Here is a 19956-nt window from a genome sequence, read left to right on the forward strand (position 1 = left end):
TGAAAACAACTGAAATAATTGTTCATGGATCGTGAAAGAATCAAAGAACACCAGAGAAATATAAAAGTGTGATTGAAATGTTACACTAAATAATAAGAAAATCCCTAAACTTTAAAATAAATCAAATCAATTGTACAAAGATGGGTAGGTGTGACACATAAACAAATATGAATAGGCATTATAGGCAATCACAAATTTGTAAATTAAACAAATGGTGTGAATGCTGAAGGCATTCACGTTATTGTTTTTCAAAATTATTATTAATCTGACATATTCCCCCTTGCAATCTTTAACTGATTAGAAACATTCAAATATCCTAATGTATAATAATGACATTCCTGCTATCCTGTATGCTTTTTAATATATTTTGAACTTTTAAGCTATTGCAATATTTCATACAGTCCAATCCTATACAAAGTGGATGGGCGAGACACCTCATGGAGGGGAGATATATATATATATCTATATATATATTAGTGCTGTCAATCGATTGAAAAAAATTAATTAATTGCAACATTTTCCACAATTAATTGCATTGTTTTTCTACTGAAGACTGAAACTTAATGGATATTTATTCAGGAAAAAACACAGAATTAATGTTGACTCAACACACAGAGACTATATTTAAATTCAAAGACTATTTCTATAATGTCCTTTTAGCTTTGCGTGAATGCTGTTTCTCTCCGAGATTAGCAAAATAATGAAAACATAAATTAATAAACTAATAAACATCGAACATAAGTCTGGGTTTTGTAAGAGTGCAAGTCCACCACTTTGACAATTTGAATATTTCTAGGAACAAAGTTGTAAACTTATTACATGAACAAAGTGGTAATGATATACATAAACACACACACATACACACGTGTGTGTGTGTGTGTGTGTGTGTGTGTGTGTGTGTGTGTGTGTGTGCGGTTTAATAGGCTAAATGACGACAGAAACACAAAGCATGTGAAGTATTTCCAGCATAAACAGTTCCATTAATAAAACTGCATGCCACAAATTGTCTAAGTGTTTTTGATGACTGTTTGTTCTACTTTGAGGGCCCAGAACATACGGGGGCCACTTGATGGTCCTGGACTTGCATTGGCTCTTGGAACACTTTGAGGATCCTTGACTTATGAGGATCTTTTAATAGTCCCGGACCTACATTTGCCCTTTGAGGATCCTAAAAACACGGGAGTCTTTTGAGGGTCCTGAACTTATATAGGAATTCTGAGGCTCCTGGAGATATGGGGCCTTCTGAAGGTCCAGGACTTAATGGGGGCCTTTTTAGGTTTCTGTGCTCAGGACTCTGTATTCTCATCCGTCTATAGTTGCTTTGTAGAAAGTAGTGCCTATTTTTATTTAATTTCATTTGTACAATGTTTTTGTTTTGTTTTTAATCCCAGTCGGCGTCCTGGTGCAGTTCATGCTATAAACCTCCCATGCAGTAGGTGGCGCGAAAGGTTCTTTTTGTTTTGTGTTTTACGTCCGTTAAACCGACGAAGAACAAACACTTCCACTTTAACAACATGGACGTTCCGGTGGAAAGCGGTGCTGCAAAGATGCAAGAGAGGCTTCAGAAGCGGAACCAAGCGAGGATAGATAGTGTAGAGCGGAGAAATGAAGATAAAGAGAGCTGGACTGTATCCGAGGAGAAGAGCGAGTATTTTTCGCGCAACTTCCAGAGCGAGCAGGCGTCCATCGAGGAGCTGCTGTCCGGCTGCTGCGGAGCGGAGCGTACAATCGTGACCCAGCACCTGGAGGAGGCCACGACCAGAACTACGCAGCTGCAGAAGTTTCTGAACGACAGCGTGTTGTTTTTAACCCAGTACGAGTTGCGGAAAGCTCAGGCGGCTCTGCAGAAACTCCAAGCCTCCCTCGAAGAGTCCAGAGAGGAATTCCTGCCAAAGAAGAAGTTCGCCTTCAGAGCTCGAGCCAAAGCCGCAGATAAAGTCCAAACACAGGCAGAACCAGCGCCACCCGTTCCAGAAACAGTCAGCACAGAGGTAGACGGAGCTGCAGTGGTGCCTGAACAGTGTGGCTTCTCCAACAAGAGCAATGACTTTATCACCAAGACTGCTGAGGAAATCCAAAAGCAGGATGTCCTGTTGACTCACCTCACCAACTGCAAGGTGCGTCTGTTTGGCTCCCCCAGCACCCTCCACCTGAAACACATAGATGGCTGCGAGATCCTCTGCGGGCCGGTGGCCAGTTCAGTTTTCATAGATCACTGCAAGAACAGCACCCTGGCTTTCCCATGTCAGCAGCTGCGGACCCACAACACCACGGACACACAAGTGTACCTGCACGTCACGAGCCGGGCCATCATTGAGGACTGCCACGGAGTGGCCTTCGCCCCCTTCACCTGGTCTTATCCCACGCTGGAGGAGGACTTCGCTGTGTCTGGACTTAACAGGGAAAGGAATAACTGGAGCCAGGTGGATGACTTCAACTGGCTCGCTGCAGGAAAACCATCACCTAACTGGTCTGTCATTCCAGATGAAGACAGAAGAAACAACTGGGACACTTAACAAGACCCTGATGGTTGAATTTACAATGAGATGTCACTCGAAGCATGAGACTAACAGTATTTAGTCTGAATGCACACTGTTTCGCCATTGTTTATCAAAACTGAAGTTGCACTTATGTATTTAATTGTGCCGAAATAAAGATAATGTACCTCAACAAATGATGCAATCACTGTTTTTGTAGTGAATGAGTTTATTTTTTAAGTTTTGTAATCTGTAAAATGGGTTTCGAGTAATTTTGAAACGGTTGTCTACTGAAGTTTATTTTGGTTAGTAGAATTTAGAATAGACTTGGAAAGTTCATATCCAGCTTCATATGTCCATGCCAGTGGGTGTGTGGACTAATGTTTTATCAAATCAGCTGATGGGTGTCCACAGCATTTATCAGAGGAAATGTAGGCCCTACAAGGGTAAAATAAAGTAATGAGCTGCTGCCCTAACTGAGGCATCTTTATTGATGACCAGTTTGAGGAATTCAACAATAATAATTCATAATGGGATGATGAAGTTGTAATGGTATGGCATTTATGATAGCAGGACAAGGTTTTTCAAACATGGTTCTGTCTGAAGAGAATGTGAATTGATATTGTAAAATAATTTTTTCAAAACCAAATAGTTCTGCACCTGTACTGTGCAAAATGACAAAGTACAACTAGAATGTTGTGGGTTTTGCATTTGGATGGGGTTCAACAATGTCCCAGTAGCTGTGCCTTCAATTACCTGATCACGCTAATAGTCCTTTAATCCCATTTAGGAACAATGATCTTGTTGACTAGAAAAAAAAAAGAAAGGAACAGATGCAAAACACCTTTATATTTCAAAGTACTTTTTCACTTTGTAGAGCAATAATTCTTTATGTCTCAGGGTATTATCACAAATTAAAAGTATAATTTTTAAACCATGTAATTCAGGATAAAAGACTGATAATCTACATCTATGTAAATTTTGCAGAAAATCATTAGATATTTAAAACTACCTCCTACCAAAAATTTGTAAAGATAAATTATAGAAATAATGTATGTTTACAATCAGAAGCATTTGTTTTCTGCATTGATATTGATAAGAATGCTATTTCTTCTTGTTAAACAATAGAAAATCAATACATTTCAATACATTGACTTTTATGTTTAAATAGACTTGTTATTGCTTTGACGTTTACTCAGATTTGTTGTTTATGATTCATAGACAATATATGATGTCATAACATACTATACTGTAGCTTTAAGGAAATACATGCATTAATGTATATTAAAGCATTTAAAGAAATGCTAACTATGTAGAATACATCTGAGAAGTGTCCATATAGATGTGTCCATTCATTTATGATTAATGCTAAAAGCTCCATGCAATGATGAAAAACAGCAGATTAAGACAATAAAATAGTGAATAATGGCAATAGACATGAGGCTCACAGGCTCCGAATAACTTTTGGCTACTTTATATTAGGAAAAGATACCATTTTGTCTCTTAATGCAGGAAAAAAACTACTAAATTTTGGCTTTTTCCATGTTGTTATTGAGAGGTATTAAAACTGCGAAGCTTCACTCGATGCAACATTCTGTAACACTGAATACAAAGAAGCCGTTCCAATAATTGTTTTAATTGCATTTGGCAAGCACTCAGCTCTGCAGCTCTCGTGTTCATCCACCAGGACTGGGAATAGAAGTCATTCAGGCAAAGAGTCTGACTTCTGTTTGCGCCACACACTGTGTTGATAATAACTGGCAAGACATCAAGTGATAAGAAGTAGGTTAATACAAGTGCTATAATGCTTTAAGGGGATTTTCTACAACTATCTCATGATAATGTTCATTTATGTGTGACCTCATGTTTTATTCTGTGTCTGGAAGGCTTTGTGTTTCTGTCAATGGGCTACTGGAGCGCCATTAGCTCAAACCATTTACTCCAGTGTGAAGACATCCGGTTCGAGTTGAACTTGTAGACCTGTGAATGTGTTAGCTCCATTATTAGCTCCACTTTCATGACCATGGTGTCTGTCGGCCGAGGCCATTACAGCTCCCAGTGCGCTCGATCGGGGCGGCCGTGACCACGTGAGCATTCAAACCAATTATGGCCTCAAGCAGCGGCTTATGATCAGGCTCATCTTGTGTGGAGGGATTTCTGTAAATTGGATCAGGCTGCTTACAGGGGCTTAGCATGACGTACTGCAACTTTGAGTTTAATCATGAGGATCCTCAGCAATCCTGCGGCTCTCCTGGAAAACAGAGCATCGCGATTAGCCTCACCTGCGTGCCGAGGTGGAAAAAAAAAGTCTGCAAAAGTTGTGAAAACTGAAGAATATGACTTTTGAAGCTTCTGGCACAATGGGAAAGGAGGAAACTTTGAAGAAATAAGGCTCCAGTGTTGCTCCGGGGTCCTCCTGACTCCTTCATCTCTGCTTGTTTGCCGTGGGATGGATTACAGGCTGAGCTGACTCCCCTGTCCCGTTGGACTCCGCGATATCAAAGAGACAGGAAAACAGGAATTGTAGGTTGGCATTATCAGGAGCACTTTCTGAGGGGCAATCTTGGATTTCTTTTTTTTTTGGGGGGGGGGTGGATACTCTTGCAGTGTAAGGTGATAACCTGCCTCTTTTCTTCCCACCCAGGAAACTTCACAGGTTGAACGATGGCTTTGATGTTGGTCAAGTTTGATCTGAAGAAGCGAGTGAAGCTCGCTCAGACTGTCTGGTTCATGTACTGGTTTGCGGTAATGGCCGGAGTGCTGGTCTTCAGCATGGGCCTGTTTTTCAAGATCGAGCTGCGAAAGCGCTCAGAACTTATGGACAACAACGAGAGCCACTTTTTGCCCAACCTACTCATATTGATGGGCCTAATAACATGCGGCATCAACGCCTTCGGTGGCAAAGTCTGCTACGACTCGCTGGACCCGGTGAAGTTCGCCAAGTGGAAGCCCATTTTGAAGACCTTCTTGGTGTTCTGCGTGGGCTTCAACGTCCTGCTGCTTTTGACGGCCCTGATGTGCTTCCTGATGAGGATCCCGCTGCAGTTCACCCTGGCCGAGGGGCTGAGGAACGGCATGAGGTACTACAAGGATACGGACACACCGGGACGCTGCTACATGAAGAGGACCCTGGACCTGATGCAGATGGAGTTTCGTTGCTGTGGAAATGACAACTTCAGAGATTGGTTTGAGATCCAGTGGGTTAGCAACCGCTACCTGGACTTCAGTGCGAAAGAAGTCAAAGAGTAAGTTGAAATAATTTTTTTTTTAAATCAAGTGTTTTATGACATTTCAAGTCCGTAGTGATTTAAGAGCAAATCAATGAGGCGAGGGTCGCCGGTGAGTGCGGGTGCACTTGGAGGCTGTTCAGGTGGGGTGCTTTAGGGGTCAGTATAAGTGGATTTGAGGTGTAGGTAGGTCACAGCAGGTGAATTATTTACTTTCTCCCACTGGGGATTACCATCGCTGAACTGATGACAGCTGAAGGTTACAGTGGCGAGCTGGGAGGGCGTTGGAAGTTACTTGACAGTTTTATGAGGGAGGGGCTTCAGTGAGTTGGGACAGAAACATTAACGGTCAAATCAGCACATGCAAGATCAAGCACATATTCACAGATTTGTGGTTATCTTTTCATTCACTACATGTGCCGCCACAGAGATTTTGTGTCGCAAAACTTTGAGTAAACAGTTTTAATCACTGAAACATTGTTCGTGTTTAATCTGCAGGATTACTGAGCCCTGTCCTTGTCCTTCAAGCATCAGTGTCCAGTTCAATCAGCAGAAATCCTGGCATGACACCAGGAGTCATTGTATTAGCGAGTATTTGAAACAATAACAAGACTCTATTAGACTCTGAGATTGGAATATCATCTGAAATACCATCATTGGAATTAGTAATGACTTCTTGACTATACATTTTAATGCTGTATGCTGGTGTCATTAGATGTTTAATGGACATTATTGATTCACTTTTGACCCATTTAGTTTTTTGTGATCCAATCCAACTTCTTTCCTACGACTAGAATCTACTTCTCGGACTGAATGCCGACCCCAAAATGCACATTTATGTTGCTGCTTTCACTTTTGTTGCAGTTGTTTACACCTTATTGTCTCTGAATACGTGCAGATCATCAAAACTAATTAGTGATCATAGTAACAATAATCAGTCTTGTCATGTTGAATTGATCAGATAAAGAACTTAGATGTGTTGAGATAATGAAGTGTTGCTTGTTGGATTGCTGTATGCAAGCGGTTGTATTTAGTTTTATAAAGATTATTGTTTTTAACTAGCGGTGTCGCAGAGATGCTGACTCAGCACGGTCGATGTAAAATTGTGCCAAGCCTCAAAACAACACAGCTCATCTGAGAAAGTAAAGGTGGACCATAAAGTTGCTATTTATACTTCAAGAGGTCTTAGCCCACTTATGACACAAATATAGAACGACTGGTTTGTGACCTTTAATCTCATTCAGCTGTCTCCTCCAACCCATCATAACATGACTCTGACATGACACGCTGCCTCATCCCTCTCAGCCGCATCGGGAGCAACGTGGACGGCCAGTACCTGATGGACGGCGTGCCGTTCAGCTGCTGTAACCCCAGCTCCCCGAGGCCCTGCATCCAGCTGCAGATGACCAACAACACCGCCCACTACAGCTACGACCACTACACCGAGGAGCTGAACGTGTGGAAGCGCGGCTGCCGCGACGCCCTGCTGTCCTACTATGGAGGCATGATGAACACCATCGGAGTGCTGGTGGTGCTGGTCGTCATGCTGGAGGTCAGGGTCGCGCAGGGTTCACGCACAGACACGATGATGCTGCACGCCACTTCCTACTCAACTCACTGGGACATGTTTTGTCACTACTTCTACTTTCTTAGGACTATTTAGATCAGTAATATTTGATGTGAGGGAAATATATATAAAGTATAACGCTCACATTCAGCAGGTTGTATCTTTTGAAGTGCGTCCAGAGAATTGGTGCACTTCAGTTGTACTATCTTTAATCCATCCTAATGATCACAAGAGCCATTTAGAGCCATTTGTACTGATTAGATTGCTGATATAAACTCTCCAGATTGCTCCTTAGTTTTTCTGATGAAACAATCTTTTGAGATCTCTTCCATTCAAATTCTTTAAATATGTAATTATTAGAATTATTTAAATCATAATTTAATCATTAAAAATTGAACATCATACTTGGATACCAACCAGACCATCTATCTATCTATGAATCTACACACGGGACAGTTTGCCAGTCCTTCACAGACGTCCACACTCGCATTCTCACACCAATTCAGATTTTCTAATTCGCTTATATTTACACGGTGGAAGGAAAGTTAAATACCCAGAGAAAACACACAAACAGGAAGAATATCCAGAATCAGTCCTGGGGAAAAGAAAACATTCTCACTGTGTTGCCTCCTACCGGGTCAAACAACTGGAAATAATGCAGTGACACAAACAAACTTTAAACTCAGTTTCCATTCCGACAGATTGATATCTGGAATGTGAAGCGCTGATGAATCGTTAAAGACTAAATGTAGAAATTAGCAAAACATCTTCCTGACTCACTGCACTAAGCCACAAAGGAATCTTTCCCCAAGGCAGCGTGCTTTAGTGAAACATTTCAAAGATGTGACTGGCCTTGACCCATTTGGCATCACGTCCAGGCTCTCCTTACTTTCCACTCCCATCCTCCTCCCTCCCAACACAAGCACTATCCACTTAATGCCTCTCCTTCCCAAACAACTCTTATCCTCTTTACCTAAATATTTTTCGTCCTGCACTACTGTTGGGTTACCTTATGCCACCTCTGGCATGTACGGGTGTGCGGCTTATCAACAGCATCTCACCTGCCACTTAGACCCAAAGGGTAATCCCGTCGCTGCCACATGGCATCTTTTCCCTCTTCGACTCTCTCCCCGGCTTCCACCGCCAACATCTGCTGCTGTTATTGAGGCCGATTCACCTGCCATCACACAGAGTAGACTCCAGGCGACAGTAAATGGAGCCGTTCATCATCTATGTCCTGGAAATCCAGCAGGTAAATCCTCGTTCTAAAAACTTGGATTAAGGTGGCACATGGAAGCTGATCAGACTCGCAGTTAGAGGAATCCCAGATTCACCAGTAGTTATGCAAGCGTGTCCACAGATAGTGGGCTCAGTGACGAGGTAATGGGTTAATCTACTGGAAGCAGCCGCAGACCCACTTCCTGGAGCTCCATCTTCAGTCTTCTCTATTCACAGAGTTGCTGTTCGAAAGTAGATATGTATTTTATTTGGGGGGGGGGGGGGGGTTCTAAATATTTGATTATCTTTTAAGTAATATTGACTGTACACTTCAATTACACACCATTCGTAGACATCACATGTCTGTCTAACATCACCTCATAGTGATTCCTACATGACACCATTTTGGGTGCAGTTTATTTTCAACCAGAAGACATTCGCTTTTATGAAGAAGCCCCAACTGAACCCATCAAATGTCATTTCCTTTCTTGCAAGACTTTTAGTCACACAGTAATTGAATTATCCACGATCTACAGTTAAATGGTGGCTATTATTATTGGTGTAAAGTGACTCCTGTTATTCTTCCACCACTTTCTGGTTGGTCAGGGTCAAACCACAATCATCAGGTTATCTCGTTGCAACGTGAGCAGTTTATGATTTAGCAGCGTGAGTTACAAACAACAACCCTAAAGCCAATCGGACCATTGGACGCCCGCGGGGCCACATATGTTCTTTAGATTGACCCGTTAGGACTCACCGAGAAGTGAGGAGTGAAATAGTAACACCGATGCAGTATTTCCAGTGTATTAATTGCTTTGTCATGAGCATACCTTCACCCATCTGCAGTGTATTTCAAGATTACAATTTGGATCGCTATGAACAGACAAAATCAGCTCATCAAACTCATGTCACACACCGTTTAGTCTGCGTGGTGGTCTGCCTGTGTTTGTGCTGTGGTGGACTATTGATGTGCCAAACCTAAATGAATCAAATCGGTATAAAAGTTGCTTCAAAGTAGAAATATTCTCAGAACTGAGCTGAGATCACAGTATCCTTCATCTCTCGCCCCTTTCTTGTCTCGCAGATTGCTGTGACCATCGGTCTGCAGTATGTCGACAGCTCCCTGTCCACCCTGGCGAACCCGGAGGATCCAGAGAGCGAGAGCGAGGGCTGGATCCTGGAGAAGACCGTGAAGGAGACGTTCACCGACATCATGGCCAAAATGAAGTCCGTGGGCAAGGGCACCAAGGTGGAGGAGGGCGGAGAAGCAGCAGCTGCAGAGAGCTGAGCTGAACCCGCCTGAACAAACTGACACCTCTCCCACCCGCCGAGGATACAAAAGGGGGACGTGTGAGATTACGATTTTCTTTTCTTTTCTTTTTTCTTTCTTTTTTTTTTACCAACATTTGTTTTGTAGCCTTTTACTACCCAACATATTTGGTCCTGAAGTCATTTCAAAAGGACTCATCACGAGGTAAACAACCTGTACGTCCATGCATAGAGCGGTAACAAGTAGGATGAATCAACCAAAGAAATCCATCTCGAGCTCCAAGTTTACTTCACAGCATGTCTTTTTTTTTTTAAAGAGACCTCGGGTGACATTAACAATTGCAAATGAGCCTTTTAAAGTTTGAGCCTCCAAGCCCCATAATTTCATACAGCCAGGCCTTGCAAAGGATTTCAAATTGTCGCCCCAAAAAAAACAAAAAAAAAACAAAAAAGAAAATGATTAGGTTGATTTATGGTTTCTATGGTTTATGGAGCAAAGCTCCACAGTCACTCAGCTGAGGAGAAGTGTGAGGTGAGAGGCCTGGAAGTAAAATTGATAAATCATTAAAAAGCAGAAGTACTTCTACAAAAGTGATTATTAATTTATGGAGTGGTCGCTTTGGTTTTTGAAGCTCTGAGAATAAATATAATTTTTTTTTTCCTTAAAATCATTACAATGAAGTAATCAGTGGGACATATTTAATAACATCACGTGTTTTCCAAGTACTTTATTGTTTTCACATGCAACCCACCTCTCATGGAAGCCAATTGTTGGTGTCGTGTTTTGGCCTGTAGCTGCTACTGTATATAGACAAAGCCAAATAAATGAACCCCCGCACTCAGCTGTGATGATATCACCGTCCACCTCTGAGGGTCGGACGCTCCTGAGATGGAGTGAGAATGTGAATCAGCATGGATGTTGCAGGACATGTTGGAGAGTGAGGCACGTGGATCGGGGGTGGGGGGGGGGGGGTGCGCCCAGCGCAGACACGAGGGGCGACTCCAAAAACTCACGGAGGGCGACTGAAATTGGCAGCTAAATCTTGGCTCCTGACCCCTGTACTGTAATCCCAGGTCAACGTCAATGTTTCCCTCGTGCGTTCACACACACACACACACGTATGTATGTATATTCAACAACCGGATGGCTGTATTTGTACATAGTGTAGAAATGGCGGAAAATAAAATTTTCTTTCTTTTCTTTTTTTCTAAAAAGAATGTAATTAACATTAACGTTTCATTTAAATCCATGTAAAGTTGTTTGGTTTTTTTTTTCCAACATATTTTTTTGGCTTTGTGTGTCTGTGTAGAAGAGATTATGCGGATTGTGTACATAAATAAAGGATTTTAGACATATGTTCCAAACCTGAAATATTGGCTCTTGTTGTCTCGACCTTCAGCTGCACAGATCAAACAGTCCAGTGTGCTGGGAGGGTTCCTGATTAAGTCAATAGGATGAGGGCAATTAAGGCATTACAGCTTTCACATGGACATGGGATGACTCTTCACATGTCTAAGGCAAGGGTGTGTGTCCGTGGGGGCTCACTCTTCGGATGCATCCAGAACTAACTTAATGCATGGGTGTGTATTTTGACATCTTCTCTCGGAAATATACAGCCTGAAGCTGCAGAATGAATCAATGTGACGCACCTTAAATCCACTCGGGGATGAGTTTCGATAAACATTAACCGGAGAGGCACAGTTTATCCAACCCTTTGAAAGACAATCCACTAATAACGTGTGCATTTGAAGTGAAATACACACAAATCCTGCCACGAGACACGGGAAGGCCTGATATTAAATCCAAGTGTGGCTTAGTTAGAGCAGATGGGCGGGAGCCGCGAAGAGTCAGCGGGAAATGGTAAAGAGGCCAACTCCACGCGGTATTTTTGTTGGACTAAAGCACATAACCAGTGCTGAGTAGATAAGAGGCGTAATCGGCTTTAGATTAGCATGAGCCCCTCAACCAGGTGAGCAGGTGATGTCCTGCTGCTGGACGCACGTCACGACAGACGCCGGGGAAAACAAGAGAAAGCAAAGAGCAGGAGCAAAGCGAGGCGAGGCCACACATTCTGCACGAAAGAGTATTGTGGTGTTTTTTTTCTTCTGCAATTCAAAGCATGAAAGAAAAGGATCTGGATCCAAAAGCGAACAATTCGATCTGCTTGTCGTGTGGATAAAGATGAGACGGTCGTCATTCCTTTTGATGCAGTAGCTGAATACGTTTTATTTTGTACTGATGACATTTGTTCCAAAAATAGGCGGCTTATATATTTTTAAGTAACGTATTTGACCAAACGCTTTAGCTCCTTGGGCAGTTTCAAATCACTTATCATTACCTTTCTATTGACTGTGCCGCTTTTTCATCTGTTGTATGTGAACAGCTTGGAGTTTACAGGGTTTATTGGGGGAAGTCAAGATACTGAGGCAAAAACAGCTTTTAAACATCATTATTTTTGTCCTCTTCATTTTGGCTGTATTGGTACAAAAATATGTTTGTTGTCCATCAGTCTTTTTCTTTGTTATTCAAATTTAAATCTTTCTAATAAATCGGTTCAAAACTGTGAAGAAATTACATTACTCTGAATCCATTTGGGGAAAGTAAAATAAAAATGGTTAAATCTGTTGATTAACCTCCTCAAAACTATCAACATGTAATTATTAGGACTTCACACTTTACACGCCAGTTTGATTACATGATGCTGATACGTCGGGAACATAATGTTCTGTTTTGAATGTTTATTTTGAAAATGTTAATTGTGGTTCTCAGACTTGTGCAAGTATTTCAAAATAGATTGTTATGAATGTGTTGCAGGATTGAAAAGAGTGGTTAGAAATGAGGAAGCAGCTGATTGTGATGGTGAGTAATGAGGAAGTGAAACTGAAAATGCATGATGATATTTTGTGTTTGTAAGAAGGCACGTTATTGGTTCTCGGGTAACATATTGTGAAATTATAAAATGCTTCAGATTCAAAGAAATATTTCAGCCATTGAACCGTCTTTCTGTGCAAAATAACACCTTTTTTATGTTTTATATTTAACAAATTGTGATTTGAATTGACAGGAATCAAAGAGTTCTCACAGAACATACAAAATATATCAAAATATATTATGGTTATATCAGTTTTTGTCCTTGGTGGCTTTCGGTGGTAAATGAACAATTAGTTTCAGTACTAATTGCAGAAGTATTCATATCATGTGTAAAGGTAAAAATCCCATTTAGTTTAGTGACACCTAAGTAGAAATTGTAATCTCCTTTGAGAGCATCTGAGGCTGCTCCCGTCAGGGGTCGCCGCAGCGGAGCAGGTTTACACCGGGTGACCTTCCTGACGCCTGCTGAGCGGTCGAGGGTTATGGGCCTTGCTCAGGGACCTGTGGGCGGAACTCTTTGGCTGAGGGATTAGAACCAGCAGGGTTTCACTGTCCTCTGCCAAGTAATCCACTTTTAAAATCATAAAATCTCTGCTGAGTATGTCCACAACTTGAATCAACTTCAAATCGGTTGAATAGAGAATGTTCCTGCTTTGTATCTACATTTGTCTACTTTTATTTTAAAAATCCAAGGAGTCAAGCTCAGCTTAAAAGAAAAACAGACAGCATACGCTCAAGACAGGTTACCATACCATCACAGGACAATTGCTTTCACAAAAATTCAGAGCGATCAATTAGCCTGAGGTTGGGCTCTTCACATGAAAGAATAGCACTGCTATTGAGGGCATAGACGTATGTTGACTAGAACTTTTATAGAATTATATCTTGGTCAAAAGCTTTTTTTACTGCGATTTTTATGAACGACGGTTGCTCTGTGTCACTTTTTCTCAGTCTTTCTCAGATTTTGTTTGGAAATGATGATCACGTTATTCTAAAATTTAATAAAAACATTTCTTTTTTTATTAACTGAGCTTACCCCCCCCACACACACACACTGTCAAACACCAGTTTTGTGTGGCAACAAGTCGTAGCTCTGCGAGCCACGGCGCTAGACCCAACTAGCAATGTAATCATCGCCAATAAGGTGAAAAATGCGATCCTTTTTAATCCCTATTTGATTCCAGATTTACCAGCTACACTCTGAGGGCCGGTCAAGCAGTGGCTGAAGTGCCACATGTGGCCTTGTGACGCCTGAGTGAGCCTGAAGTACTTCCTTTTGGACTGGCGTGCCAACGCAGAGACAACATGCAAACTCCAGAGAAAAGGTGTTGACTGAGGTGAGGAAGCCAACCGCTGCACTACCAATCAGCCAATCAACAGTCACAGATAAAAAAAACAGGCAACAAGAAAGAGGAAAATGAACTTTGCTTCCTCAACACTGGGAAGGGATGATCTGTGTCGTCTGTATTCTGCTGCCCCCTATTGGCGACTGCTGGTAACCAAAACTGAGATAAGGCCACACTGACCGTGTGGATTGAACTTCCCTAAAAAACCCCATGACGCCGAACGCCTCTTGCATTAACAGTCCACGAGAGGGCATCTTTTCATCAGTGATCTTGTACATGAAGCCGCCACACTGTTGAGAAAACTGTGGAGAAGAAAATACACTATTACGACCTCAAATTACTGAACAAGCTGGGAAACAATAATTCAACTGTTTGATCATTTAATGACTTTTTGTGGGTTAAAGAATGGCAAATATATTGTTTTTTAAAATTTGCATATTGCAACTCTTACAAGGATATCATTTTGTCACTATTTGTCTTTGTGTGGGAAAACTTTGCAAACAAGTTCACATTGAAAGATTTTTATTTAATGTAGGTACAGTACACTGAATATCAACCATACGGCGGTTAACCCAATGGATTTGTAATTACCATTATCTTAATCTGTGAGGAGCCTTTCAAAAACGTTCAAATACAATTAGTCTATAAGAGTTAAAATAATGATAAAATGCTTCCAGTTGCAACAATCTTCATTTGCATTTAACTTATCGAATGAAATGAATGTATAGATTGAGAAATCATATTTTTTGACAGGTCGGAAAACTTTAACTAACTGAAACATTATTAAATAGCTCCTTTAGTTTGTCAGATTTCTGCATTACAATCATATGAAACAAACCTATTGGATATTTATCAGTTTCCTCTTAATAAGAACCAACTTCAACGATGAGGTATTTACTTAAGTATCAGATGAAAAAGTTGGGATTGATATCTTATCGGGAAAATGAACATATTCTGTAACTTCTGCTTTCCTTTCTGCAACATACAAACGAACAACCATTATATATTGACAACCTCAGAATATAGGAATATTTAGTTGTGATATATTTGTTTGACATCTGTGTTTCTTAAGGACTTGAGGAAATATGATGATGCACAAACCTGCTTTACTCTTCCTGTGATACTGTCAACACTGTTGTTTGGCCATATTTAATCAGAGTGCACAAAAAACTACTGCAAATGATTCTATTTGTCAAAATGGAAGATAAGTCAGGGTCTTTAATGTTTGAGAGTTTAGTTAAATGTTGGGCACAGAATGTGGGAAAACACACTCAGTGCATCTCATAAAAAATTTTTTTACGTTACGGCACTAAAGATATTTACAATAAATCCCATTTAAAGACATTTTTGTTTTAAAATTGTACTCCCATGTATATTTCCCCTCTGTGTAAAAGGTCACTAAGAACGGTGTTGAAATACCAAGAGAATACTGGTATTCCACCTCGTCATCTCCAGGGAGCCTTTAAAGAGTTTGTATCTGAACTGTAGAAATGTAAAGTTTACAAACTGGAGTAAACCTCTGGATTGATTCCATGATAGATATTATGTCCCATTAAAACATTTTTTTTTTTAAAATAAAGTGAAATGTTCACATCTTTTTATGAATATGGATGTATACAATATTGATTAAGCATCCATAATGTGATAAAAAAAATTATAAATACTGATGCAGAGCAATAATTATGCTCAGAGGAGTTGCACTGATGAATAAATGCAACATCGGAGTCATTTTTTAATTATTTAAGCCATTAATGAACATGCGAGGTGCAACACGTTGAGATTGAACGCGTGATCTCACACGAAGACTTTGACCTTGAGGATTCGGGGAAAGGTCAGGGTCGCCGCGATCACCTCTCACTTTACACTTCACTATGAGCCGAATAAATATGGCAGACAGAAAGAAAAGCAGAGACAGAGGCAGCGAGAGGGAGGCCCGTGACTGGTAGATGTGTGGCCTGCTCTCAGAGGGGCATTGTTGGAGCTATGAGAGGACAATGCACTGCCCCCGCCCTGAATACTCGCCATACCAGCTGACCAGCCATTACCAGCACTGCTGCCTCGTTACAATTCAAGCTGCTCCGATACGCACACACACACACATGCACACACACACACACACACACACACGCACACACACAGACGGTCTCAATCATAAGTTTAGTCTTACAGTGCAAAAACAGCCTCTGTGTGTGTGTAACAGTGGACAGAAGAGAGAAACCAGGTGGGAGGCCAGCAGCTCCTCACAAAAGGCTTAAGCCAAGGCATGCATGGGCACACATATTGTCTCGCCCCTGTGAGTGTGAGTGAGTGTGCGTGCGTGCGTGGGTGCGTGCATGTGATTTACAGCGAGTTAAGTTTAGCCCCTCGCACCTATCTGTGCCTGCAGCAATAACGTTTCACCCCCCCCACCCCCCCCCCCCCCCCCCCCCACCCTGCCCAAGTGGCAGCAGCCACCCAACGGGAGCAAACGTGACCCTCGCACCGTCTTATTATTTCAGGATCCTCAACAAAAGTTCCTCAAAGCGGAGGGTGTGAGCAGGAGAGGGGGAGATTATCACCGTCATGTCTGTGGGAAGGGAGAAGAATTTGGATCATCTGCTTGCTATTCCACTGTGGGAATTCTCACACTCGGAGCAAAAAAGTATAGATCTTTCAAATGAACATAATTCATTGGAATTACACACCCCAGAGTCTCATCCAACAACATGCCAATACTTAAAAGTCAATGTGTGTGTGTGTGTGTGGGGGGGGGGGGGGGGGGGGGGGACACCTTACATTCCTTTTACACATGATGATAAAATATCATCACAATCTCTTTTGCTCAATCGTGGCTTTTCATATTTAATTTAACATATATTCAAGTCGACTTAAAAACAATCTGGTGAATCGATGTGAAGAGCAAGGGGAAGAAACATCCAAGCAGCAGCCCTTATCTCATTGTGTTCCACTTTACCTTGAACAGCAATGTTCAATTATTCATTTAACAGATATATGAATAGATTCAGAGTTTACAGAATATGATCACCTCTGACTTATACCTCAACTTCACACACACACGTGGTTTAAGTTGTGAAATTTAATTAAAGTGCAAAATGTACTCTAATCCCAGCATCTAGAATCCAGAGAAGTAATCAATTGGAATAAAAACCAACAGTCCTCACAATGAAATGTTCACTAATATCTTGATATCTTTATTTAATTTTTTAAGAACTACTACTAAACAATCTTGTATTTGAGCTGATTTGAGCTGATTTATGTCTCTAATTGGTCTGATCATCATATTCACTCTGTATATTTGGATATTATGTTCAGAAAATGCATTTTAACACACTTTTTCAAAGTTTGAACAAAGTTTGAGTCGCAGTTTCGTTTGAACTTAATTGAATAAAAACTATCCCGGACACAAAAAAATAATAAATACCTTTTAATTCAGCTTACAAGTAAAACCTCATAATCAATCCACATTTATCTATCAGGTAAAACGTTCTAATCCCATTAATAATATCATGTCCTTTCGGAGTTATCTTATAAATGCTATCAAAATGTGTTTATAGTTTGGTCTCAGCGCTGTTAATAGTGGCATACATCAAGCTTTTATGTTTGTTCTTAAGCATAAAGTCACTTAATGTATTTATTGCTTCAATAAATAGTGTTGTATATAAAAAGATAAAAGATTATTGTCCTGAATTCTGTCCAATTGTGTGATAATCGATGTGATGTCTTGTATGACACTGAACTCCAATTGAAAGAGGCAGATCATGAACAAAAGTCCTTTTATTCTCCAAAACCTTTTTAAATGTTCTGTGATTAGATGTGGATTTTTGCATTTATGCTTTTCAGTAGCGCACATGGGACCAATTCAAAACTGCTTACAGAGATCATATTTAAGTAAATATTGCCCATCCGTCGACCAAATCAATAACCAATCAGCTATTCATGGTGTGTATATTTGCGGTATTTTCTACGATCTGTTTCTATCAGTTCTGCTTTGTGCCGTGTGCTTAACGTTGCTCTCTCATTCACCTTTAATTATAACTTCTCAAATTACCGACAGTACAGTGCATCAGAGTGCAGCGTGTTTCTTCAGTGTTGTACATGAATCCTGGAGATCACAGCAGAATCAAACCTTTTTTTTACTGTCCTTGACACTTTATTTTGACAATATGATTATTTTCCTGCATTGCATTCCGTTGACATTGAAATAAATAAATGCTTTGATTATGAAGTGGCAGTAAAGTGTCCACAAGTGTGATGTAGATATGTTAAGAGGTTTTGTATCTGAAAGTGTGATTAAATAGCGATAGAATAGAATAGAATAGAATAGAATAGTTTATTCCCAGAGGGAAATTCTTGAAGCTCAATAAATAATTGGCATACGATAAGTGTTGCATACAATAGTTACAGATTTGAGAGTTTGTAGTGGACATGAGAAAAACACACTTGAGCACTATTTTTTAAATACTTTTGCTCATATTTGAGTACAATTTGAGTTTGTCACTAAATGTATGCACCAGGAATGCAAACTTTCCCATCAAAAGAGACGTTTTTGTCACTTTTTACCAAATAAAATTCTTCTGGAGCCACAAAACGCGTTTAACCACAGAAGATCACACAGCTTATAAAGTTATTTATGTAGTTTTGCTAAACCTACATTCATGACGTTTCATGACAACAATTTAGAATTGATTTAGCTTCTGTAGCCACTTTTAGCCATTTTTAACCTTTTTAGTGATTCAGCCAGTTTGGTTATTTTAGCCATTTTGACTTCTTTTTTTTTTCTGGTCACATTTTAGCCATTTTAACCTTTTGACCTGTTTTTAATCTTTTCTTGAAAGTTTCAAATATTTTTGATATTTTCTTTCTTGCCAATCCTGCTTTTTTCTTGCCAGTCTTCCCTCTAATATTTTTTTCAGGTTTTATTTTTTTTTTTTGACAATTTTGCTGGTTTTAGTTGTTTTTTAAATAGCAGTTTTAGCCTTTTCAGCCTTTTTTAACTGATTCAGCAGGTTTGGTTGTTGTAGCCATTTGACTTTTGACAATCTTTTTTCCAATGTTGGCCATTTTAACAGTTTGACCTGTTTTCGTTCCAATCTTGACCTTTCAAATATTTTTTGCTCCTTTTTTATTTTTATTTGTTAAGCCAATCTGGCTTCTTTGTTTAGCCAATCCTACTTCAAACATGTTTTTCTGTTGTTGTTTTTTTTTTTTTTTTTTTTTTCTGTTGCAGTTTTACCTTTTTTTGTTTTTTTTGGGGGGGGGGGATTTTCTAAATAGCAATATTTGCTTTTTCAACCATTTTTTCTGGGAGAGGCTTTTTGAAAATAAGCCAGGTATGCAAATATCTATATATAAAAAAAGAAGATAACAATAGAAAGAAAGTTGTGTGATATATAATTTTCAGAAAGCTTCAGAAAGCCAATACAGAGGAAATGAAAAGCCAGAGGTTGCAGACCCCTGGTTGCATGAGGTAGTTTAGTTTATTTGTTTCATTTATTGTAAAAAAAAAAAACAAAAAAAAAACTATTCAATACAACACAGAACAAAAGTTTACAATACAATACAGACAAAAGTTTTTAAATTCCTAAAAGAAAGGGAGCAGAAAGTCTAACTTATATACTCTGCCCCTTTATCTAACAGTACAATATTATCTATTAATGGTTTAAAAATGATCATTCTTCATTTAAAAATCAAAAGCAAACAGCAAATAACAAACAAACTAACTGACTATGAAGTCCGAGAGGCCTAAATAACATTGCTCAGAGCAGTTATATTTATAAAAACAAGTGGAGAGGAAGTAGTAAAAAGTACCTTTAAAATGCACGTGCACGCGCGCCGTGATGGACGGCGGCTGCTGCGGAACAGGTGCGCATACCTGTACTGTTAACAATGTTAAAACAGGGCGTGCGTGTGCGGGTGGGTGGGCGAGGGAGGGGGGGGGGGGGGGTTCCTGACGAGCACGAGCCTCCTCCCCTCTGATAAC

General features: G+C 40.3%; 2 protein-coding genes across 2 annotated transcripts; both read left to right on the forward strand.

Annotated features, from left to right (window-relative positions):
- The first annotated feature begins 1503 nt into the window (after positions 1-1503).
- Positions 1504-2680, forward strand: tbcc (tubulin folding cofactor C). The gene has a single exon (XM_080474457.1). The coding sequence runs from the start codon at positions 1515-1517 to the stop codon at positions 2514-2516; it is 1002 nt and encodes a 333-aa protein (XP_080330583.1). The 5' UTR covers positions 1504-1514; the 3' UTR covers positions 2517-2680.
- Positions 2681-4694: 2014 nt separating this feature from the next.
- On the forward strand, positions 4695-11127 carry prph2a (peripherin 2a (retinal degeneration, slow)). Its single transcript, XM_080461344.1, has 4 exons — positions 4695-5000; positions 5122-5722; positions 7010-7256; positions 9574-11127. The coding sequence occupies exons 2-4, from the start codon at positions 5142-5144 to the stop codon at positions 9775-9777; spliced, it is 1032 nt and encodes a 343-aa protein (XP_080317470.1). The 5' UTR covers positions 4695-5000; positions 5122-5141; the 3' UTR covers positions 9778-11127.
- The last annotated feature ends 8829 nt before the right edge of the window (positions 11128-19956 follow it).

The sequence above is a fragment of the Lipophrys pholis genome (assembly GCF_963383615.2).
Source record: "Lipophrys pholis genome assembly, chromosome: 1".
NCBI lineage: Eukaryota > Metazoa > Chordata > Actinopteri > Blenniiformes > Blenniidae > Lipophrys > Lipophrys pholis.